Here is a 21,061-nt window from a genome sequence, read left to right on the forward strand (position 1 = left end):
TTATAGACCCAACTATTATGTCTAATTATACCAGCTAGATAATAGTATTATTAGTACCTAGTATTATTACTAGAAAGGAGACGGTATTCCCTATCTCTAATCTTAGTATAGCCCTAATACACATTTATAGAGGATAATTCTTAGGACACTTTTATTAAGTATATTAGATATAGTTAGCGGACGTTTTTACTATAGATAAGTGTGCTTATATTCCCTTAGACGAACTATTAGGCCCTAACTGCCTAAATATAGAACTAGAGGACCTAAGATAACTAGATAGATACCTATTTTATATTCCTAAACTAGACACTAATATTAATCTTTCTAGTACTAACATTTCTAATACCTAGGGCGTCACCTATACTAATAATATATATCATATTATAGCCTATTATATAAGGCTTTTCTATATAGGTATTAGGCGTTTTAATAATAGCGTAAAAATACCTATTACCCTAAAAGATAGTATCTCTTTAAAAGACCTTAGCTAATAGCCTTACACTATATCTTACTATAATAAGGACGCTTTTAATAAGATAATTAATCCCTTATATACCTAAGGTGTCGTTAAGTCTATACCTTTAGGCGAACTATCTTTAGTGTCTAGCCCTATATTTATTATATAGTGTAATAGTAAACCTTATATAGTTATAGACCTATATCGCGTTAATACTAAGCTCGTATTAGATGCCTACCCGCTGCCTTAATAGGACGATATCCTCTCCTCCTTCTAAAGGTGTTCTATTTTTTCCTACCTTAACCTAACTAAGGGTTTCTTTTAGCAGCCTATCTATTCTAAATATAAATAGCTTACTACCTTTATTACCTAGTATTAAGAATAGGAATGTTTTACGTCTAGCACTATAAGACTAGCTATAAGCCTATCCTTCTTCTAACACTATATAGAAGCCCTTATACGCCCCTACCTTTAGTAGTTTATCGCTATATATATTAATAATATTATCCTATACTCTTATATAACTATAGATTATTTTATTTACCTAGATATAGTCCTAAATATCCTCGCTACTTCTAGTTATACTCTTTTACTTATAAAATACTATTTTATATAGGAAGGTTTATAAGCTCTTAGATATTTTATATCCCGCCTAGGTTTAAGCACTACCACCTAAAAGATAGAAGCTATCTATAACCTAGCTACGCCTTATAATCTTAAAGACCTTAAGATTAGCCTTAGCCTTATAGGTTACTACTATAATTTTATTAACTACTTTACTAACTTAGTAAAGCTACTATAAAAGCTTAAAATAGCAGGATTTAAGTCTACCTCTAAATAGAACCCCTAATATAATAAGTATACTACTAAATAGGATTTAGAATAGTATAAAGCCCTTTAAGATAAAGGCAAGATTACTTAGAATAAGCTAAAGACTATATTAGTTAAAACTTATATAATAGCCTATCTAGACTTTAGTATACTATTTAAATTACACATTAATAGGAGTAAGAAATATAGTTATAATATAGCCTTATACTAATAATAACTAGATAAAGTAATACGTCTAATTATATTCCTCTTTAAAGCGCTATTACTAGCTAAGATAAACTATAACGCTATAGAACTAGAAACTAGTATTTTAGTTTAGGCCTTAGGAAAACTAGAATATTATTTAGATAGCTTCTTAGTTATTATTATTATAGACCACACTACTATTAGAGATACCTTCTAATCTATTAGCTCTAATAAACCTAAAAGTAAGTACCGCCTAGTAAACTAGCGCCTCTTCCTAGAAAAATAGCGAAATAAAGTATAAATTATATATCACTAAGGCCGCTATTATATTAATATAGATACACTCTCTCACCTACCCGTAATTCCTAAGAAGGAAGTAGACGTCCTACCTATAATAGCTATTCCTATTCCTACTCTAAAAGCCTTCCTAGTAGAGCTCTATAATAAGATCTTAACTGCCCTACTAGTTAACTATATATTCTATAAGGTTTTCTATAAGATTAATAAGACTAGGTATAGTTTACTATCCTTTAAGATTTATTATTATATAGGCCTACTATTTTTCTATAAAAGCCTAAATAAGGCCCCTTACCTATATATTCTAAAAGCTATTATTTAAGATATTATATAGATAGTATATAACAACTACACTTATCCTAATATCTATAACACTTATAAGTTCCTCCTCCCTCTAATTTTCTACCTAAGTGTCTATAAAATAGTTACGTGTTATATTAATAGATATCTAGAATATACTAAGTCTAAACCTTAGTATAGCCTCCCTTATAGCGATATAGTACCTATTCTAACACTAAAAGTTCCTTTATCTACGCTATATCTAGACTTTATTACCAGCCTACCTATAGATATAGATATAGACACTTTACTACTTATTACTAATAAGTTTACTAAGATAATAAGGGTAATTATTAATCGCCTAAATTAGGACGCTACCTAATAGGCTAAGTATTATATCTAATAAATTTATCTAAATTAGGGCATACTATATATCCTAATTTATAATAATAATCCTAAGTTAGTATCCTAGTTATAGATAGCTCTTTATTACGCTACTAATATAATAATAGTAATAAGCGCCCTATACTACTAATAGGCAAACAGATAAGTAGAACACTTTATATAAACTCTTATCTATAGCCTTTATACTATTATTAGAGCTTAATATAATACTTCTACCTAGTATTTATTTTTACTATATATCTTAAACTACCTTAATAATTATAGATATATATTAATAGATATCTCCCTATTTAAGTTACTCTATAATCGCTTATTAGTCTATTTCTTAAACCTAAACGCTATTATTAGTATAGAAGACTCTTATACCCTCCTTATCGCTTTATAATAGCGCTATAAGCTTACCTAAGATACTATATAGCTAGCTACTACCTAGATAAAGATTCTCTATAATAAAAACTATAAACCGCCACCTTATATTAAAGAAGGCGATATAGTTTATATTAAGCTTACTAAACCTAGTTAAGATAGTTACTACTTATAAAGCTAAACTAAGTTATCTTATCGCTATATTAGTCCCTTTTATATAACTAAAATTATTAGCCCGCTCCGCCTCTATCTTAACCTACTAGACTACCTTAAATAACACCCTAAAATAAGTATTAAGAACTTAGAACTAGTACACCTAAATACCTATCTAGTAGCCTTTTTAGGCCCTATACACTATTATAAGGAAGAAAAGTTTATTATTAACGAAATTTTAGATAAGAGATATAAAAATAGCTATATAGAATACCTAATATAATAGTTTAGATATTCTTAAGATTAGGACACTTAGGAACTAGAAAGATCTTTATAATAAGATATCTTATAACTACTTAACTAGTTCTATTTATAATAGTTATAGTAAGCTTTAATTTTAGCCGCCTATTATATATAGTTAATCACATTAAGATCCTACACCTTTATTTACACTATTAACACATCTAAAACAGCTAGTTATAGACCTTAGAGATTTTATTCTTTAAGGCTATAACTATACTATTTTTATTCTTATATACCTACCCTATCTCTAATTATAATATTATATTATATTATATATAAAAATTTTGCTATTACCTAATAACTAGCTCTAACAGTTAGGTCGCTAGCTAATAATAAATATATCTATAAATATAGTAAAATAAGTTAAAAAAGGCTAAAGTTAATAAATTTTTCTATTTAAAAATATCTTTATTCTATAAGCTTATAGCTTTCTTTATTTTCTAAAAGTACTCTTAGCGCCCTACCTCTTATATTCACTAAATATTTATTACTATAGCTAAATCCTATAAAGACCGCCACTATACTAAACATAACTAGTATACACTAAAACCTTATAGTTCTCTAGCCCCGCCCCCTTAAGATAAGATCGTAGCCTCTTAGCCCGCCCCCCCCTCTACTACCCCTAATAGCGTTAAGAAAGATAAGATTAAGACTCTCCTATTCTCTCCACCCTCTACTACCCCTAATAGCGTTAAGAAAGACAAGCCCACAGCTATCTAGCCCAAACCTACTAATACTAACTAGGGCTCTGATAATCCTCCTAGCCCTACTAATAATAACTAGGGCTCTAATAATCCCTCTAGTCTAATAGCCACCACCTAGGGCTCTACTAACCCGCCTAGCCCTACTAATAATAACTAGGGCCCTAAAAATCCTTCTAGTCTTATAGCTAACCCCTTTAGCCTAGCTAATAACAAATAGTACTTAGACGGCCCTCCTAGCCCTCCTAGCCCCGCTATTAACGATAGATAGATCGCTAACAGCCCTCTTAGCGTAGATAATTTTAGTCCTAACAGTATTAAGACCCTTAATAGATAAGATAATAAAGACGCCCTATTAGAGGAAAAGAAGCTAAAAATAAAAACTATAGCTTAAAAATAGTAAGAGGAACTCCTTACCTAACTAGAAGGTAAAAAACTTACTAAAGTCCTTAAAGCTAGCTATATATTTAATAGCAAGTCGACTAGATATATCCTTCTCTAGCCTAATAGCTCCGCCCCTATTTATAGCTACTACCTTACACGTATTAGTCGTCTTAGTAAGGGTAAATAAAGCGGTTTAACTACTTATCTTAATATATAACTTTCCTAATATAGTCCTAAATAATTTAGCTTATACTATAACTAGTATATAGGCTAAAGACACACTTTAGGCTATAATATAGTCGCGGATTTTAATAGCACTACACTTAAAGCCTAGACCTTTAATATTAAGGAAGAAGAGGGCTATAACCTACTATACGTCCTAAACTCTATTATAAAAGACACTAATTTTCCCCTATCCTAAGCGGATAATAAAGAAAAATATAAGATTAAGGAAAAAATTATAGACTATAACCTTAACTTAACTATCACTATAGTATACTTTCTATAAGCTACTAAGCTCTCTATCTTATTACCTAAAGGTAGTATCTTTATAGTATAATATAACTTTACTAACTAAAAGGCTATTATTAGTAATATCTAGAAAAAAGCCCTCCTCCCCTTTATAAATATCTTACTAGAAGATAATTTAGTTAAGATCTCCTTATTTATTTATAGATAGAAAGATTAGGATAACACTTTTAAATTTATAGTTATATAAGGTGACTATATAGAAGGCTTCCTAGTTAGTTTATTTTTTAATAATATTAATAATAATAAGATACTTAATATAAGTAATATTAATATATCCTACTATCCTATCCCTACCTATTCTATTATAACTATAAATAACTTTATTAATAATATATAATATATAAAAATCCTTACTATAGGCGTAGCTTATAAAGTAAGGTTCTTAAAGATAAAGAGTTTAGTTTATAGTTATTTATATTTTTAGTCTAGTCTAATTCTTATAGATATAACCTAATAGCTAAAAGCACCTATAGATAAAGACACCTTTAGTATTACTAGTTATAGCTAGTACTATAAGTTTTACCTTAAGGTTAAATATCTTAAGGACAGTTATAATTACCTACTAGATCTCTTAATCTTAGTAGAGATCTACCTAAATATAGCTTATAAGTTTAAAGATATTCCTAAAATAGCTATAAACGCTATAAATATTAATACTACTATTATAGCCTTCTTTACTAAGTTTAAAGACTATAACACTATAGCTTAGGATTATATTAAAGGTATAGATAAGTAATATTATAACACCTATACTTATAAATAAAAAAATAACTTATATAACACTAATAGCCAGCTAATTAACAACTTTAAGGAAGATAATTATAAGCCTATATTAGTAACAGACTAGATAACAGTCTAGCTCCCCTTTATATATAAGCGCCTTATTAGTCTCCTTTTACCTAATATTCCTTATAATCTTATAAAGTAATAGCTTACTAGTTAGAAAATTATAGACATATATAAAGCTATTACTATTAAAGCTATTACGACTCTTATTACTATCACACCTATAAATAAGTAGGTAGTTTATATATAGCTTACTATATAGTTTAAAGCCTATCATTCTATTAAAAGTAACATAGATAATATTATTTAGATAGATATTAAGTAGTATAGTTATTATATTCTATAAGTCGTAAGTACTATTTCTAGTTATTAGTTCTATCTCCTTAAGACACTAAAACACCCTAACTAGCCGCTATACTTATCTACTCCCTCTCTCTATTTCTCCTATAAGAACCCTAATATTAGTAGCTCTCCCTAAAAGTTTATAGATAATATAAGGTACACTATCTTTATAGTTATCTTCTATAATATAGATACTAATATACTAAAACATAAAGGTTACTTTACCTACTTTATAAATAATCTAACTACTAACTCTAAAGGCGCCGCTTAGTAGGTATAGTAACTAAGTCTTAATTACAACCTAAATACTATTATAAAGGCTAATCTACTAAAAGAGTTCCCTAGTATTACTATACACTTCTAATAGGGCGCTTTTTAAGGTAAATATAGTAAAGCCACCTTAGCTCTAATAACCTCTATAACTAATAAGTTTATCCTCTTAGGAGGTCTAGGATTTAGTAAGTCTACCTTTACCTAAATATATTTATCTAGCACTTTAATAGGTAACACTATTCTTAACAGCTAGTTAGGTTAAATAACTACTATCCACACTATTAGTATAAACGCCCTTATATTAGATATACACACTATATTTTTACATAATAATCCTACCTATTTAGCCACTTATACGTTTACTTTTTAGAAAGAGCTCTTAACTATCCTTTATTATAAGCCTCCTTAGCCTAAGCCTACTACTAAGGAGATTATAGCGCGGGTTATAACTAAGATCTAGCTAAAACGCCACGCCACGCCTACTACTATCTATAAACATATTATATGTCTTAAAGAACTTAGCTAGGAATTACACTCTCCTAGCCGCTATAAATATAGTCTCGCCTTAATCGCTATCTAGTATATTAAGAGTAACCTAGCCACTTATAGTGCCGTTTATAAAAGCTAGGCTAAATATAATATAGACTTTATAGTATAAGAAGCTAAGAAAAAGACACTTAAAAGTACTATTACTAAGCTACTCTATTAAATTATCTAGGATATAGATATTATATTTTATATACCCTATATAATAAGAGACCTTAAAGATAATTATCCTAACTATATACCTACCTTAGTTATTATTAATAAGACGGGCTTCCTTACTAAGACCTAAATACTTATACCTATCGCCTATTAGCTAGATATAGCTGCTATTATCCTTAATAATCCTAACTAGTTCTATCTAATTATTATATACTAGTATAAGCGGTTATATTTTAAGCTAGAGCTAGTAACCTAAACTAAGATAGCCCTTACTCTAGAGTTTAATAATCTTATTAGTAAGTAATATCGTTACCCCTTCCTCGCCTATATATAAAACCTCTATACTATAAACTATACTCTTATTTATAACTATTACGTTTTTAGATCTATAGGCGAATATATAGACTATAATATATTTAATAGCTAAATAGAGTGTATAAACCTTACTAATAACTCTATTATATAGTCTCTCTAGTAATAGCTAGCTATAAAGTAGGAATCTAAGCCTAAAAAGAATCTCTTATAGCTTAAACTTAGTGATAGCGCTAAGGAGCTAGTAGGCACCTCCTTTACTAACCCTACTAAGATATAATATTATATTAAAATAGCTATCTAGTTTTATTATAATATTAACTTTCCCCTAATAAGCGACTAGCTAGAATATAAGGCTAGTAAATATAATACTAATATAATTTAATATAGCTATATTCTTATTATTTATATATATATATAATAATATAAGCTAATACTATCTATATTAATAGACATTCTAGTATATAAAGTAGACACTTTATATATTAAAGTCTATACTATTAACTAAAGTCTTAACTACTAAAAAGAAGTCGTCCTTCTATCTATTAGCTACTCTTAGAATCCTAGTTACACCTATAAGATTAAGCGCTCTAATATCGCCCTTATATATTATATATTACTTATAATTACTATTTCTTCTAAGGACCTCTATTATAGTTTTAATCTTAATAAGTACTACTTATACTATAAGAAGTATAAGTATTTTTAGTTACTTTAAGGTTAGTCTAAATAGTATACTAAATACTTATAATATAGCTATATTATAGTAAATTATAAGGAACACCTAGTATACGCCTTTTATAAAAGGAACTATACTAGCTGCTACTATAAGCGTATACCTACGTTAAAGCTCACTAAGGTTAACACCTAAACTAAGCCTATAACTACTAGTAATAAGAAGCCTCTCCTAGCTATAAAAGACCCCACTACCACTAAAAAACCGCCCACCACTAGCAATAATAAGCCTATTAACAGCCTAACTATAGAAGACCCCACAGCCACTAAGAGGATCGCTAGTTATAATAATATCTAGTATTTAATTTAACACTATACTAACATTTAGAAAGGCAGGAAGCCTAAAGTTAACACTCACCCCTTTTATACAGTAAAGACAGCTAACTATAAGCACCTTTTAGCTAAGTTCGTCTAATAAGATAACACTAAGACTAGCACTACCCCTACTACTAACACTACCCCCGCTAACAGCGTAACGCCTAAGGATAATAGCGGCAGCTCTACTAATAGCACTTCTAACCGTAATAATCCTCCTAATATCGTCGATAATAATAAAGGCTCCTCTTTTAGTACTTTATCTACTAAACCCCCTATTATCTACCTAGCTAACTAGTATAAGATGTTAGACTAGTAATAGACTAAATAGGAAGCTTACTACCTCTATAAGATAGACACTTCTATATAGTAAGAATAGAAGGTTTTTTAGTATAAAAGATATAGACATAAATTATTTACTTATTTTTTCCTTACCTATTATTATTATATAGCTCTATTAAGTATAAAAAGGGACTATATATTATAGTTATTAGGAATTTAATAAAAAGTCTTTTATTTTTCTTATATAAGTACCTTAACACTAAGACTATTATTATAACATTAAGGACGATATCTTTTTTCTTTCGCTAGGGGATTATTAGGCCACAGTCACGTACTCCACAGCACTTCCTGCCCTCTATCGCCGCCGTGCCTATCTTATATCTTAGCTTCTATATCACTTAATACGCACTAAATCTCTGATAAAGCTTTATTACATCGTGTGCTCGTTTCTCCCTTTGTGCCTCCATCGCTTCGCTCCGTACACCACATTCTCCATGGGCAGCCGGCATCAATGGACGCAGGACGCAGGGAAAAGGTCTCCATGCGTGGAAGGTTGACGGAGGCTGAATAAGAAAAAGTAGAGAGCCTCTGGTCTCGTTTCTGATTTGCTACAGAGCTGGAAATCCCCCAATTTCCATCTCCCAGATTAAATCAAAGCCACAGAGTCGTCTGACTCCTGTCGAGCGCTGTGATGACAGGAATTGGGTCCCAGTCGCTGCAGCAGGGTAGCTTAGGGCGCTTTCAATCGCGGATCATTGCGCGTCACTGTAACGACGAAAAAAATTGGCCCAATACTTGGAGTCATGAGCTATGCGTGACGATGCGCTCAGCTTGGCGAGCTGGCCCATCCTCATCCTCGCCTGGCCAGAGCTTACTCACCCCGGGGACCATTGGCCAAGGTACGATCGCAGAAGAGACGGTGCTGCAACAGCTCTCCTGCAGGACATCTTTTTGCGGATCGGTGACGATCATCTTCCGGGCCAGGTCTAGAAGTACGGCTCGCAGCTCATCATAAGGGAGCTTAGCTGTGAACTGATGGGCCTCGTGTTCGGCCCAAGCTTCAATCGAGAAAAAGGACGTGATCGACGCACCGCCGTGAGCGACATCCTCGCCATGCAGGAAAGCAAACCCTTCCAAGATTTGGTACAGCGCATGCCACGGGCAATGATGTAGGATTTCCGACTCGCTTAATGGGGCGATGACTTCGGTAACCAAGCACTCATGTAATCCATTCGGTCCCTCGATTGTGAAATCGTCTAAAAGTCGGATGATTCTCTCGTAACCAGCCGTTCTCTTAGTGGTACTGTGGATTTTGGAGAGAATTGTCAATTCTTGGCTTAGACCCGGAACGTCTGCACCAATGCAGATTTTAAGCGCGACAAAACGACTGCGGCGGTAAGCACGGCATCGCACAGCGGTTGGGCTTGTCTACCTATTGACGAGGTCTCGCGCCAGCCACACGGTGGCAAAAGCTCCAAATCCCAACTTGAGCAGAATTCTATAACGCGGCTCTCGGTGTTTGTCTACACAGGTGCCTGCTTTGGGGAGTATGTCGCCGAGGAGAACCGGGTGGTAGCCGTTGCGTTGGTAGCGCCTCACGTCCTCGACTTGTTCTTCACATCCGGTGTACAAGAAGACGTCAAGCTGTGATGGTGTATTGTTGGCTTCGACCATGTCATCAGGCAGCAATCTGGCATCTGAGCCGAGTGTTGGATATTCACCTGCCATGATGAATGGAAGAGATGTTTGGCCGTTGAGAAAACGGAAGCGGGGTCTAGGTGTCACGAACATATTCAGGCTGGATGTTGGGTAGGGTGAAGGTCCTGGCGTCTTCTTCTGTCCTAACTGAAGACAAGCACAGACTACGCGCGTAGAACAAAAACAGCTTCGTTGTCGTAGCTTGCCGTCAAAATTCAACCTCTCATGATTTTTGTACGGGTATGCTTGGACATGGAGGAGCACCGGCGGGTTGTATAGACCATCTGTCAAGAGAGGTGTAGATCATCGTTGGAAAGATTCTCATCGCTGTTTTGCAGCAACTTCTGCCAAACAAAGCAAAGGAAAGATTCTGATCAGCGATTGGCAAATAGTCATCGTTTGAATGGAGAGCCATGGAGTCGTGAGGAGCGCTCGATCGCACTCCACACATCTCTGCATGTCGGGTGGACCGTTCCGCCGTGATTCGTCGAGGTCCCATGCCGCGGCCGAAGACGGAAGTTCGTGCGTGAGCGCGGCTGAGGCCGGTGATTAATCGGCTGCTGGGTGATGACGGATCACGGTCAGAGGAAATGAAGTCGAGTTTGCCCCTGTGTGCCGGCGCGGGTCGTCACGAGAGACTTTTACTTGGCCAGGGTGGCCATTCTTGAGGAAGTGGGAGAGCAACAGGCAGGGATGGAAAAGCTTGGAAAAATGCCAAGGCGACGGGGCGATGGGTCTACGCCGTACCAGCACATACAAGTCTTTCATGGATGAGAAACCCTTTTCCGCGATGGCTATTTTCAGCGCCAGAGCGGCAGCAATGGTTGTTGGAATACTGCTAGTTGATCCATTGTCTAGTGGAATTAATACGGTGGTAACAAGCCACACAGCGCGTTCCATTCATAAGCAGTGAAGTCTGAAGGACGGGTAGGAATGAGAAGCAGTTTCGGGTCTGTAGAAGCTTTGCCGCGAATTCCAGAGAGTCGACCCGCGGAAAAGAACTGCACGAAGCAATGAGGTGTGATGTGATGGCCGCTGGGACGGAGGAGCGGCAGTTGATGGCGCTACGAGAGTGGTCTGGATTGAATCGCCTGTGCCAGCGGCTGCAGCGTGGCGTCGGCAGAGATGAGATGAGCTGCCTAATATGTACCGTTGAGAGAGATGCTGAGACAAGAGACAATTACCAGTCACCCAGGTGAAGAATAAGAAAAAGGCCCGGGTTAAATGCTCTATGAATAGCAAAGTAGCGTGCCACTGAAGACGGGAGCATCCTGACATGCAAGTGACAAAAAATAGCAGCGGGCCGATGCCGCCGCGATCTCTGCAGAGGGTCACTGGGGGGGGGGCATGAGGTCAAAAAATAAATTGGCAAATTGGTCACCGTCGAGAATTGAGCCGAGACGAAAAGGAGATTATCGTCTGTTTTGGTAAAATTAAACCGACGGGGGGGCCAAGGCAGGGCCAAGGAAATTATGACCCGGCCAGAGCGCGCGCGCAGGGGTGCGAGTCGGTCAAGCACGGGGAGAAGAAGGCTTCTTGACCAGGTAAAGAAAAGTCACAGAGGGCGGGGGGGAAAAAAAAAGACGAGCAAATACTTGGCCGAAAAGAAGAGAGCAGCGGTAACCGCATCTGTTCTAGACTTTGACTTGGAGCTCAGATAAGGCGACCCGTGGAAATCCCCGTTCTCCACAGCGGCTACCGAGGGAGAAGGTGAGTTATCAAGAGACCAACAGCCTTTTTTTTTTTTTTTTTTTTTTTTTTTGAGTCGATACGAGATTTCATTTCTAAATATGGGGAAATGATAGGGGCCGTGTTGATGACTTTTTTACTCCGTATTGTTTCTATTTTGAAGAATGCAGAGTCAAAGGATGGAGCTTCGTATCTCGATGACAGACGGGCGGTGTATGGGGAAAATGCACTGGCAGGCGTCCATACAGCGAACAATGGAGGTGTGGTTGGTGCTGTAGCGCGTTCTTGTTCCGCGATGCCGTGTCTCGGCCATGGTCCCCAACGAGCCGTGAGTGCCGTGTTTCGCGTGACAGTCTTGCATCTTGTTGCTTTCTTTTGCATACTGCGATGCCTCTTTGCACGGCCTGTACGGGGTATTTTTTGGGGTTTTATTTCGCGTTGAGGCTGAGAAATCTGGCTGGGTCGCTGACAGCCTCCTTGCTTGGTTCCTGCATGAGTGGAGCCGGTTCGGGGGTACCTCTTGTTTTTTCTTTTATTTCGACGGGCTATCGCTGGCACAGAAGAACAAGGTGAGGACAGGGAAAGTGACCACCAGTCGGCTGTGAATACGGGCTGATGGCTGACTGCAATCTCTTGGTTGGTCAGTCAGTCAGTCGGTCAGTCGGTCGGTCTTGCTGATTGTTTGCGGCATACCGAGTATCGGTCGAGACAATGGCATTCATCACGACGGCCCCAGGGACAATAGCACGCAGCTGATGTGCAGGGCGAGGCTTGCTATTGCTGCAGCGGCAATACCGTGCCTTGGAGCTCATCGCGATGCATGACAGATTCCATGACGGGCCTGGCTAGCAGGTGGTGGTTCTTCCCCCTCCCCACCGGGCGGTCTCCAATTTCAGTCCAGGTTCTATTACTGGTGCAAGGAGCATTATGCGCAAGCCAGCCATCGGCAAGATGAGCAATGCGTGAGATGTGTGTAGATTAGGTCGATGTGTACAGCACGTCACCTCGCAACTGGTGCTCTGTACAAGTACGATGGCTCTACCACGAAGCAATAAATAATAAGTCACAGATATTAGTTGGCAAGGCTGCCATTTGCTGGTGCTGGCCAGCGAGGGCAGCCGCTGTATTTTCGGTGGTGCACCCGCCCATCTCGCCCATCTGAGCTTCCAGAACGAGCAGCCAGTCAAGAGGCACGCGTACCTGAGCTGGGCCCACCCACCCCTATCCACCCATGCCCACTGACCCCTGGCCGACTGAGCGGTCCGGCGGGTCCCCAATCATTGTCCCCAGTCATTGTCCTCAATCACTGCTCCTTTTTTTTCCCACCACAGCGTTGCTGGTGCTGCCGTGTCTGCCAACAACAATCATACCCTGCCTGCCTGTTTGCCTGGCTCATCTCATTTGCCTCTGCCCCCCCTCCCCCCTTCTGCTTGGCCTCTGTCCGTATAAAGAACGCGCTCCTCCAAATCTCCCACACCTTCTTTCTTTCTTTCCCTTCCTCACCCACACACATTCGCTCCTTGCTCAACTATTACCCTGACTTTTCAGTCAATTTCATTCGTTAATACAACAACCAACAAATCAACCACTCCCGAACCCTCTTTCCGAAGAAAAACCCCCAACACACCGACAAAATGAAGTTCTCTGTCGCTGCCGTCCTCGCCGTCGCCGCTGGTGCCTCTGCCCACTCCAACGTCACCGTCACCACCGAGGTCGTTGACGTCTACACCACCTACTGCCCTGAGGCCACCCAGATCACCCACGGCACCAAGACCTACACCGTCACCGCCCCCACGACCCTGACCATCTCCGAGTGCCCCTGCACCATCACCCGCCCGGTCACCGTCACCTCTTCCGTTGTCTGCCACAACTGGTACGTCCATTCCCTCACTCGCTTGCCCGAAAACAGAACGCAATGCTAACAGATTCTCTCCAGCCCCAAGCCCACTGGCGCTCCCCCTGCCCAGAGCTCCAACGGCACCGTTCCCGTTCAGCCCACCACCACCGGCGTCCCTCCCACCGCTGGTGCCGCCAAGGCCGTCCCCGCCCTTGCTGGTCTCGTCGGTCTCGTCGCTGCCCTTCTGTAAATCATCTAACCGCCTCATTCGCGTGACAAGGTTTTTGGTTTATAGTGGGAGGTGATTGGGTAACTTGGACCCGGAACACGGACATACGACAAGAATTGGTACATATTTAATACGGTCCTGGAATCATGCCGCTGTGGAGCACATGACGGCCACTGCTTGGCTCCAGAACAACTTCAGTTGTATATTCTGTCTTCTTCTCGGCTCAAAAGGGGATTCGCCCATCCAGACACATGTGTGTGCGGTCTGTTTTTCGTGGTCGGGAGATTGAAAATGGTTTTCTAGCCTAGGAGCACTGGGTTACTGTCCTGCCTCTTGCAGCATCCTATGTCTCGACAACTATAATTATAGAAGTCATTTTTTTCTTCAACCACGATTTGCGCTTCATGTGGATGTCTTGCGCTCTTCTAGGGGTGCAGTGGATTGATTATAACTGTCGGGTGTTTTATGGCTTCAAATCTGTTGCTCGAGCTTATATTGTAGATAGGCAGCAAAAAAGCCACTTTTGGCCTGACCACTTAACTTGTTCGTTTCTGTTGAGCATATATCTGCTTTGAATCTGCCTGTATCTACACTTGTCATGGCAGCATCTACGGAGCATCTCGTTTGCCCTCGTCATCTGCGTAGAGAGACGGTCCAGGCCGCGCACCCCAAGGACGCGCCCGCTGTCGACCGTGGGCGGCGGAACCCATTGTCCCAGCCAAGGTAGGCCCTCGCAGCCAATCGAGCCGCTTGGATGGCCAAACCCGAAATTACACGTGGGGCCCATCCATGTTGGCGACCCTGGAAATTTCAGGCACCAGATGACCTGGCAAGTGCCCGACTTGCCATCACGCTGGCGAAATAAAATAACAAATGCTGCAGAATAGACCGTCAAGAGATCTCATCGTTGATTCTGCACTCAATCTCTTTTTGCGCACCCCTTTGTCGCGGCGGTGAGAATTCGCAGCAGAAGTGGCCGATGCGCCGCCGAGGATTGCTTATCCAAGGACGCTGAGCTGGACTAGGCTGGGCTGGGCTGGGCACACTGGGCGCTAGGCGCTGGGCGCAAGCCACCCAAATCAACGTGCTCAGGACATGGGCAATCAATCACACGCCAAGCACGAAAGAAAAAAAGCCTGGATTGGCCCGCTGTGCTGCCCTTGAAACAAGAACTCCGGATGACAATGCTTGTACGAGATGCAACGTGTGTATTGGGCCAGCGCATCCCCCCGTCGCAGCAATAATCCAAGTAGCCTGGCCTCATTTTCCCCCCCCCCCGGTAAATGCGGCAACGGTACAGATTAGAGAAGAGCTGTGGCTGAACAACGCCGCCAGGCACAGCATTATTATCAGTAATATCGCTAGGCGTTTTTAGTGGACGGCGCTGGGTTAGGGGAGCGCGCGGCGCCATGCAGAAAACGTGGCTGTCGTTATCGCAGAGGGCTGGCTCGCTGGCTTGATGGCTTGGTCGTTGGGAAATTAGAAGCGCCAGCAGACTTGGCAAGTCCCTGCTGTACGGGTCTGTTTTCTGCAGTGTGCATCTCTACTGGTACAGCATGCCTTTTGTCGTGTAGATGCGCGCCGAGGTGCGCCACGGCCGTAGCCCAGGACAGACCATCCCACGCCCGAACACCAGGCCAGCACGGCGGAAGTATAACTGCGTGCCATATTTAGAACCCATGTGTCGCAGGAGGCTCTGCTCGTCTCGCACGTGCGTTTTGTGCATTTTAGCTATTTATGATGTCTTGCATTCTTTTCTGATGGGCTACGTGAGGTTGTGTTTCGCGGCTGGAATGTAGTCCAGTATGCCAGGTGAAATGCCTACCCTACACTAAAACCAGTGACTTCTGCAGAGTGGCTGTACGGCGCTCGCGGGTTCTGCGATGACGAAGATTAGTAAAAAATAGCTTCTGATGACAAGCCGGGATGGGCTCTGATATTTTCTTTCCGCTATTTGAGTCTGGTTGTGCTTGAGGTCGGGACTTGTTCTCACAGTCCAATACGCAGCTATCTCGTGCTCGCGATGGCAGCTTCTCAACGGAACATGTAACATGCAGCTGATCAACAGACGAAATAAACATGATGGCGAAATGACACGGCGACACTACACAAAGCAGCGAGATGCAACAGCCGCTACCAGCATATTTACCATTACTCGTTTCTTATAGCCGGCATTCGCGCCCGCCACCGCAGCCCTCTTCACAACTAGAGTATACTACAACAGGCCGCCAAAAGAGCCAGTCCTTGCAGCTGTCAACAAGAAAGCCAAGAGTAACCTCCGAGCTGCAAGTGTACTTGACGGAATACTCAGCATCCGAATACAGTCCGGGGAAAAGGAAGCTCGGCTGGAGAAGCGGGGACGCAGCCGACTAGTTCTCCCCAGGAGCCGCGCCAATCGAACCGGCCCGCCCCCATTGGCTGCGCTGATGTGCCGAATCCCCACACAAGCTTAGATATATTCCCAGCATCGCCATCGTGCCGTCTCTTTCATACTCACATCCGGCGTCTTGTCTCCTCCTCTTTACAGCTATCAACTTACAAGTATCAATCCACAGTTGCCAATCACAAGTTTCACGCAACGAGTTCATTGACACCCGAACTCTCACTTCCGCACATCACAGGACCGCTGACGTCTGGCCCTCGGTCCATGCCTGACATTGCGCTGCCCGTCGTGCTGCCTCGCAAGAGAATGCACATCCAAGACGAGATCCTGCAGCAGAGCCTGCGGAGCCCAGAGGCCTTCTGGGCCCGCCAGGCTGAGCAGCTGCACTGGCACCGGAAGCCCGACGCCACCCTGCGCACCTTTGACAAGACGCTCGCCGACGGCAGCACCGCCCACGCCTCCTGGGAGTGGTTCCCCGGCGGCGAGCTGTCCACCTGCTACAACTGCGTCGACCGGCACGTCCTCGCCGGCCGCGGCGACAACGTCGCCATCTACTACGACAGCCCCGTCACCAAGACAAAGGCCCAGTACACCTACAGGCAGCTCCTCGAGGAGGTCGAGACGCTCGCTGGCGCGCTGCGCCAAGAAGGCGTCAAAAAGGGCGACGTCGTCATGGTATACAGTAAGTAGCCGACGCTTCCAACAAAGTTGCACAAGACTTCTGCTGATCCACGTTCAGTGCCCATGATCCCCGCCGCCCTCATCGGCATCATGGCCATCAACCGCCTCGGCGCCGTCCACTCGGTCGTCTTTGGCGGCTTCGCCGGCAACGCCCTCGCCCAGCGCATCGACGCCTGCGAGCCCGTGCTCATCCTCACGGCCTCGTGCGGCATCGACGGCGCCAAGCCGCCCATCCCCTACCGGCCGCTCGTCGAGGAGGCCCTGCGCCTCGCCGCCCACAAGCCCCAGCGCACCATCATCTGGCAGCGCGAGGAGCTGCGCTGGGGCAAGACGAACCGCCTCAACCAGTCGTCGTGGCAGAAGTGGGTGCGCAGCGCCAGGGACCGTGGAATCAAGGCCGACTGCGTGCCCGTTCGCAGCAGCGACCCCGTGTACATTATCCACACCTCGGGCACCACGGGCGTGCCCAAGGGCGTGTGCCGCGACTCGGCCGGCCACGCCGTCGGCCTGAACCTCTCCATCAGCTACCTGTTCGACATCCACGGTCCGGGCGACGTCATCTGCACGGCGTCGGACGTTGGCTGGGTCGTGGGCCACTCGTACATTGTCTACGCGCCGCTGCTGGCGGGCGCGGCCACGGTGCTCTACGAGGGAAAGCCCGTGGGGACGCCCGACGCCTCGTCCTTTTGGCGTCTGGTGGAGGAGTACAAGGTCAATGCCTTTTTTACCGCGCCGACGGCGCTGCGCGCCATCCGCCGCGACGACCCGGACAACAAGTTCTTTACGCAGGTGGGTGAGCGCGATGGTCTGCGCTCCCTCCGGGCGCTCTTCCTCGCCGGCGAGCGCTCCGAGCCCAGCCTCATCTCCATGTACCAGGATCTCTTTGACAAACACGCCGCGCCGTCGGCCCACGTCATTGACAACTGGTGGTCGACCGAGGCCGGCTCGCCGATGACGGGGCGCGCGCTGACGCCGCACGCCGCCCACGACCGCGGCACGCGCATTCGCAATCACAAATTGCCCGTCCTTCGACCGGGCAGTGCCGGCAAGGCCATGCCGGGGTTTGATATCCGCATCGTAGACGATGAGGGCCGCGAGGTGGCGCGCGGCAGCATGGGCAACATTGTGCTCGGCATGCCGCTGGCGCCGACGGCGTTTCGCACGCTCTGGGGGGATGAGGAGCGCTTCTACAAGAGCTACCTCAAGCGCTTCAACGGCAAGTGGATGGACACGGGTGATGCGGGTATGATTGACGAGGAGGGCTACGTGCACGTCATGAGCCGCAACGACGACGTGCTCAATGTCAGCGCGCACCGTCTATCGAGTGGTGTGTACAGACCTACCATTATAGCAGAAACAGAAGAAAGTATCAAGCTAACATGAGACAGGCGGCATCGAACAAGCAGTGTCGTCGCACCCGCTCGTCGCCGAGTGCTGCGTCATTGGCATCCCCGACGCGCTCAAGGGCCAGCTGCCGTTTGCCTTCATCACGCTGTCGACCAGCGACCACCCCCCGTCGGCGATTCCCGACGAGGCCCTCGCCGGCGAGATCCAGGCGCTGGTGCGCAAGCAGGTCGGCGCCATCGCGACGCTCGGCGGCATCATCCAGGGCAAGGGCATGATCCCCAAGACGCGCTCGGGCAAGACGCTGCGGCGCGTGCTGCGCGAGCTCGCGGAGAATGCGGTGCACGGGGAGTTTGCGAAGGAGGTGGCGGTGCCGAGCACGGTCGAGGACGCCGCGGCGGTGGACGTTGCGAGGGAAAAGGTGAGGGAGTACTTTGAGAGCATGGGGCATAAACACAAGGCGATTGAGGCCAAGGCGAAGCTATAACGGAGAGGAGAGATGTATTTACGATTTGCAGCTAGCCACCTATTGACTTGACGGTGAACCTCTATTTTCATGGCATTTTCTACGAGAGGCCACCCGATGCACCACTCTCCAGACAAATCTGCGGTCTGCTACTGGCAATGGCTTCTCCTATCTATGCCCGCAAATACTGAGCATGGAAAGCCTTTTCTTCTATACTAGGGGCACGACACTAGCCGACCTCTGCTTTACATGGCCACAGACCGTCTAGACCCATTGCGCCACAAGGCTGCTCCGTTGCCTCCGCTTTTAGCCGCCCGTCCACAGTGGAAACGATGGATTCCGCCTTGCGTGTTGAGATCAGTGTGGGTTGTTCATAGCTGATAGGTCCAAAGCCCATTGCGTTCTAGCCCAAATGGCCAATCAAGGGAACCTGCCTACCTCGAGGATACCCAGTAGGATGCTCGCCTCTCTAGAGAACAGTTCTAAGCACGTGCAGTAGCTCAGCCGCGCTCTTTCAGCAGTTTCGCGTGGCCATCTGCCTCACCCCGCATCGATCATACTTACCCAACCCTAACGAATCTACACAAAAAATGGCAAGCTCTGCGCTATCTTTGCAATGGGGACTCGATGTCACGACGACTGGCGCCCTTTCTATGGCCAAGGGTCTGGTCATGGCAGCCACCACTGACAATGTCTCCATCCTGGCGCTTCTGGCCTGCGAGAGATTTGGTGGCACGCTGCCTGCCAGCTCTATGAGTATGCAAAAGGTGGCAAGCGCCCTTATACCCAGAAGCCCGGCACCGGTAGCCTTCCTCAAGGCAACCGTAGGCTTTCTCCACAACGACTGTGCCATGCAGCTTGGGACCAGCGCTGCAGGGGTTCGCTTCTTGGTTTTTGCTGCCGCACTTGTTCCTACGGCAGGAGTGTTTCAGAGTGCCGTCACGCTGGATAAAATGCTGAGAGATTCCGCGTCCGACTTGACCATTGTTCCGCCCCAGCAGGGACTGCGGGACTTGCTCAGAGTCCTGGAGCCTCGGGCGCCTGCTTGTGGTTTCTTTGACACGGTTGTATTTTGCGAAAAGCTGGTCGAAGAACACGTCATTTCAAGAGTTCTATCTACGAACATACCTAGCAATATTCCACCCAAAGAAGTTCAACGTCTTAAGGAGTTCATGCTGAACGGCGTGCCTCCTGCGGATACATTGACCGAATTAACCAACGCATTTCGTCAAATTGGCCGTTTAGGGCCTGCGAACGTTACAACTTTGACCGTCAGAACTGGAAGTGGGATTCCTTGGATATTGGCCTTCACTCAATGGTGCCTAGATTTCCCTATTTCCTTGTCCGTTGGAAATTTCAACGTGCTGGCGCCGGCCAACGCAAAAGTTCACATTATTGTACCTGAAGAAGTCAAGGATTTGCAGGGGTGCATCAGAATAACGACTCATCATCAACTGGAGAGACTGGGCACTTTGATACAGCCATGCAATCAGGATACTATCGACGTGCCGCGGGCGTCTCATTATCCTGCCAACAGACTGGTTACTTTCGGAGCGTATCGTGAGCAATTGCTACGGAGGCTTGGACTTCATAAATGGTCCCCGCAATTGCTACGAGAGGCAATAGAATACTCTATTCCTTTACTCCTGTCATGTTCTCTAGAAGAACAGACGATCAAGCCTAAGGCGGGAAAACGACCAGGAGAACTTAATCATCACTTCGAGAACAAAGGTGATAGCCTTCGCATTCGCCCATTTCCTGGGGCACACGTCGTTTCACGTGCTGCTAGAAGCTTGTTGTCAATCAATGAGCCATTGTCATTCAAGAAACTAGATGAGGGCCAGTCGATTAGAAACACTCCCCAAGTATCACGTCACCTTGCTCAGCTACAAAAAATACGCTGCCATGAGTGCAATGCGAACGGGGCAGGCGATGATAGCATTGGCCCTGACTCATGGGATGTTGGGTATTGCAGCGAGAGACATTTTTTCGAGACCTTGGCGGTCCTCACTTGCGAAATTTTTGCAATTTCTATTTTTCGAGATCCCGAAACAATTTTGATGCAGCCAGTAACTCGGCGCAGTGCTATTT

At 44.0% G+C, this 21,061-nt stretch overlaps 4 protein-coding genes across 4 annotated transcripts; 2 read left to right on the forward strand and 2 right to left on the reverse strand.

The window, feature by feature from the left end:
• Nucleotides 1-9,444: 9,444 nt before the first annotated feature.
• On the reverse strand, nt 9,445-10,434 carry LMH87_004850 (uncharacterized protein; the record flags this gene model as incomplete). Its single annotated transcript, XM_056196131.1, has 2 exons — nt 9,445-10,030; nt 10,076-10,434. The coding sequence occupies 2 exons, from the start codon at nt 10,432-10,434 to the stop codon at nt 9,445-9,447; spliced, it is 945 nt and encodes a 314-aa protein (XP_056049690.1).
• A 2,128-nt stretch (nt 10,435-12,562) lies between these two features.
• On the reverse strand, nt 12,563-12,842 carry LMH87_004851 (uncharacterized protein; the record flags this gene model as incomplete). Its single annotated transcript, XM_056196132.1, has 2 exons — nt 12,563-12,662; nt 12,724-12,842. The coding sequence occupies 2 exons, from the start codon at nt 12,840-12,842 to the stop codon at nt 12,563-12,565; spliced, it is 219 nt and encodes a 72-aa protein (XP_056049691.1).
• Nucleotides 12,843-13,664: 822 nt separating this feature from the next.
• LMH87_004852 (uncharacterized protein) lies at nt 13,665-14,117 on the forward strand (the record flags this gene model as incomplete). The annotated part of the gene is made up of 2 exons (XM_056196133.1): nt 13,665-13,903; nt 13,967-14,117. 2 exons carry the CDS (start codon nt 13,665-13,667, stop codon nt 14,115-14,117), a joined length of 390 nt encoding a protein of 129 aa, XP_056049692.1.
• A 2,626-nt stretch (nt 14,118-16,743) lies between these two features.
• On the forward strand, nt 16,744-18,991 carry LMH87_004853 (uncharacterized protein; the record flags this gene model as incomplete). Its single annotated transcript, XM_056196134.1, has 3 exons — nt 16,744-17,161; nt 17,219-18,487; nt 18,549-18,991. The coding sequence occupies 3 exons, from the start codon at nt 16,744-16,746 to the stop codon at nt 18,989-18,991; spliced, it is 2,130 nt and encodes a 709-aa protein (XP_056049693.1).
• Between the last annotated feature and the right edge of the window lie 2,070 nt (nt 18,992-21,061).

Source organism: Akanthomyces muscarius, chromosome 2 (assembly GCF_028009165.1).
Source record: "Akanthomyces muscarius strain Ve6 chromosome 2, whole genome shotgun sequence".
Taxonomy (NCBI): domain Eukaryota; kingdom Fungi; phylum Ascomycota; class Sordariomycetes; order Hypocreales; family Cordycipitaceae; genus Akanthomyces; species Akanthomyces muscarius.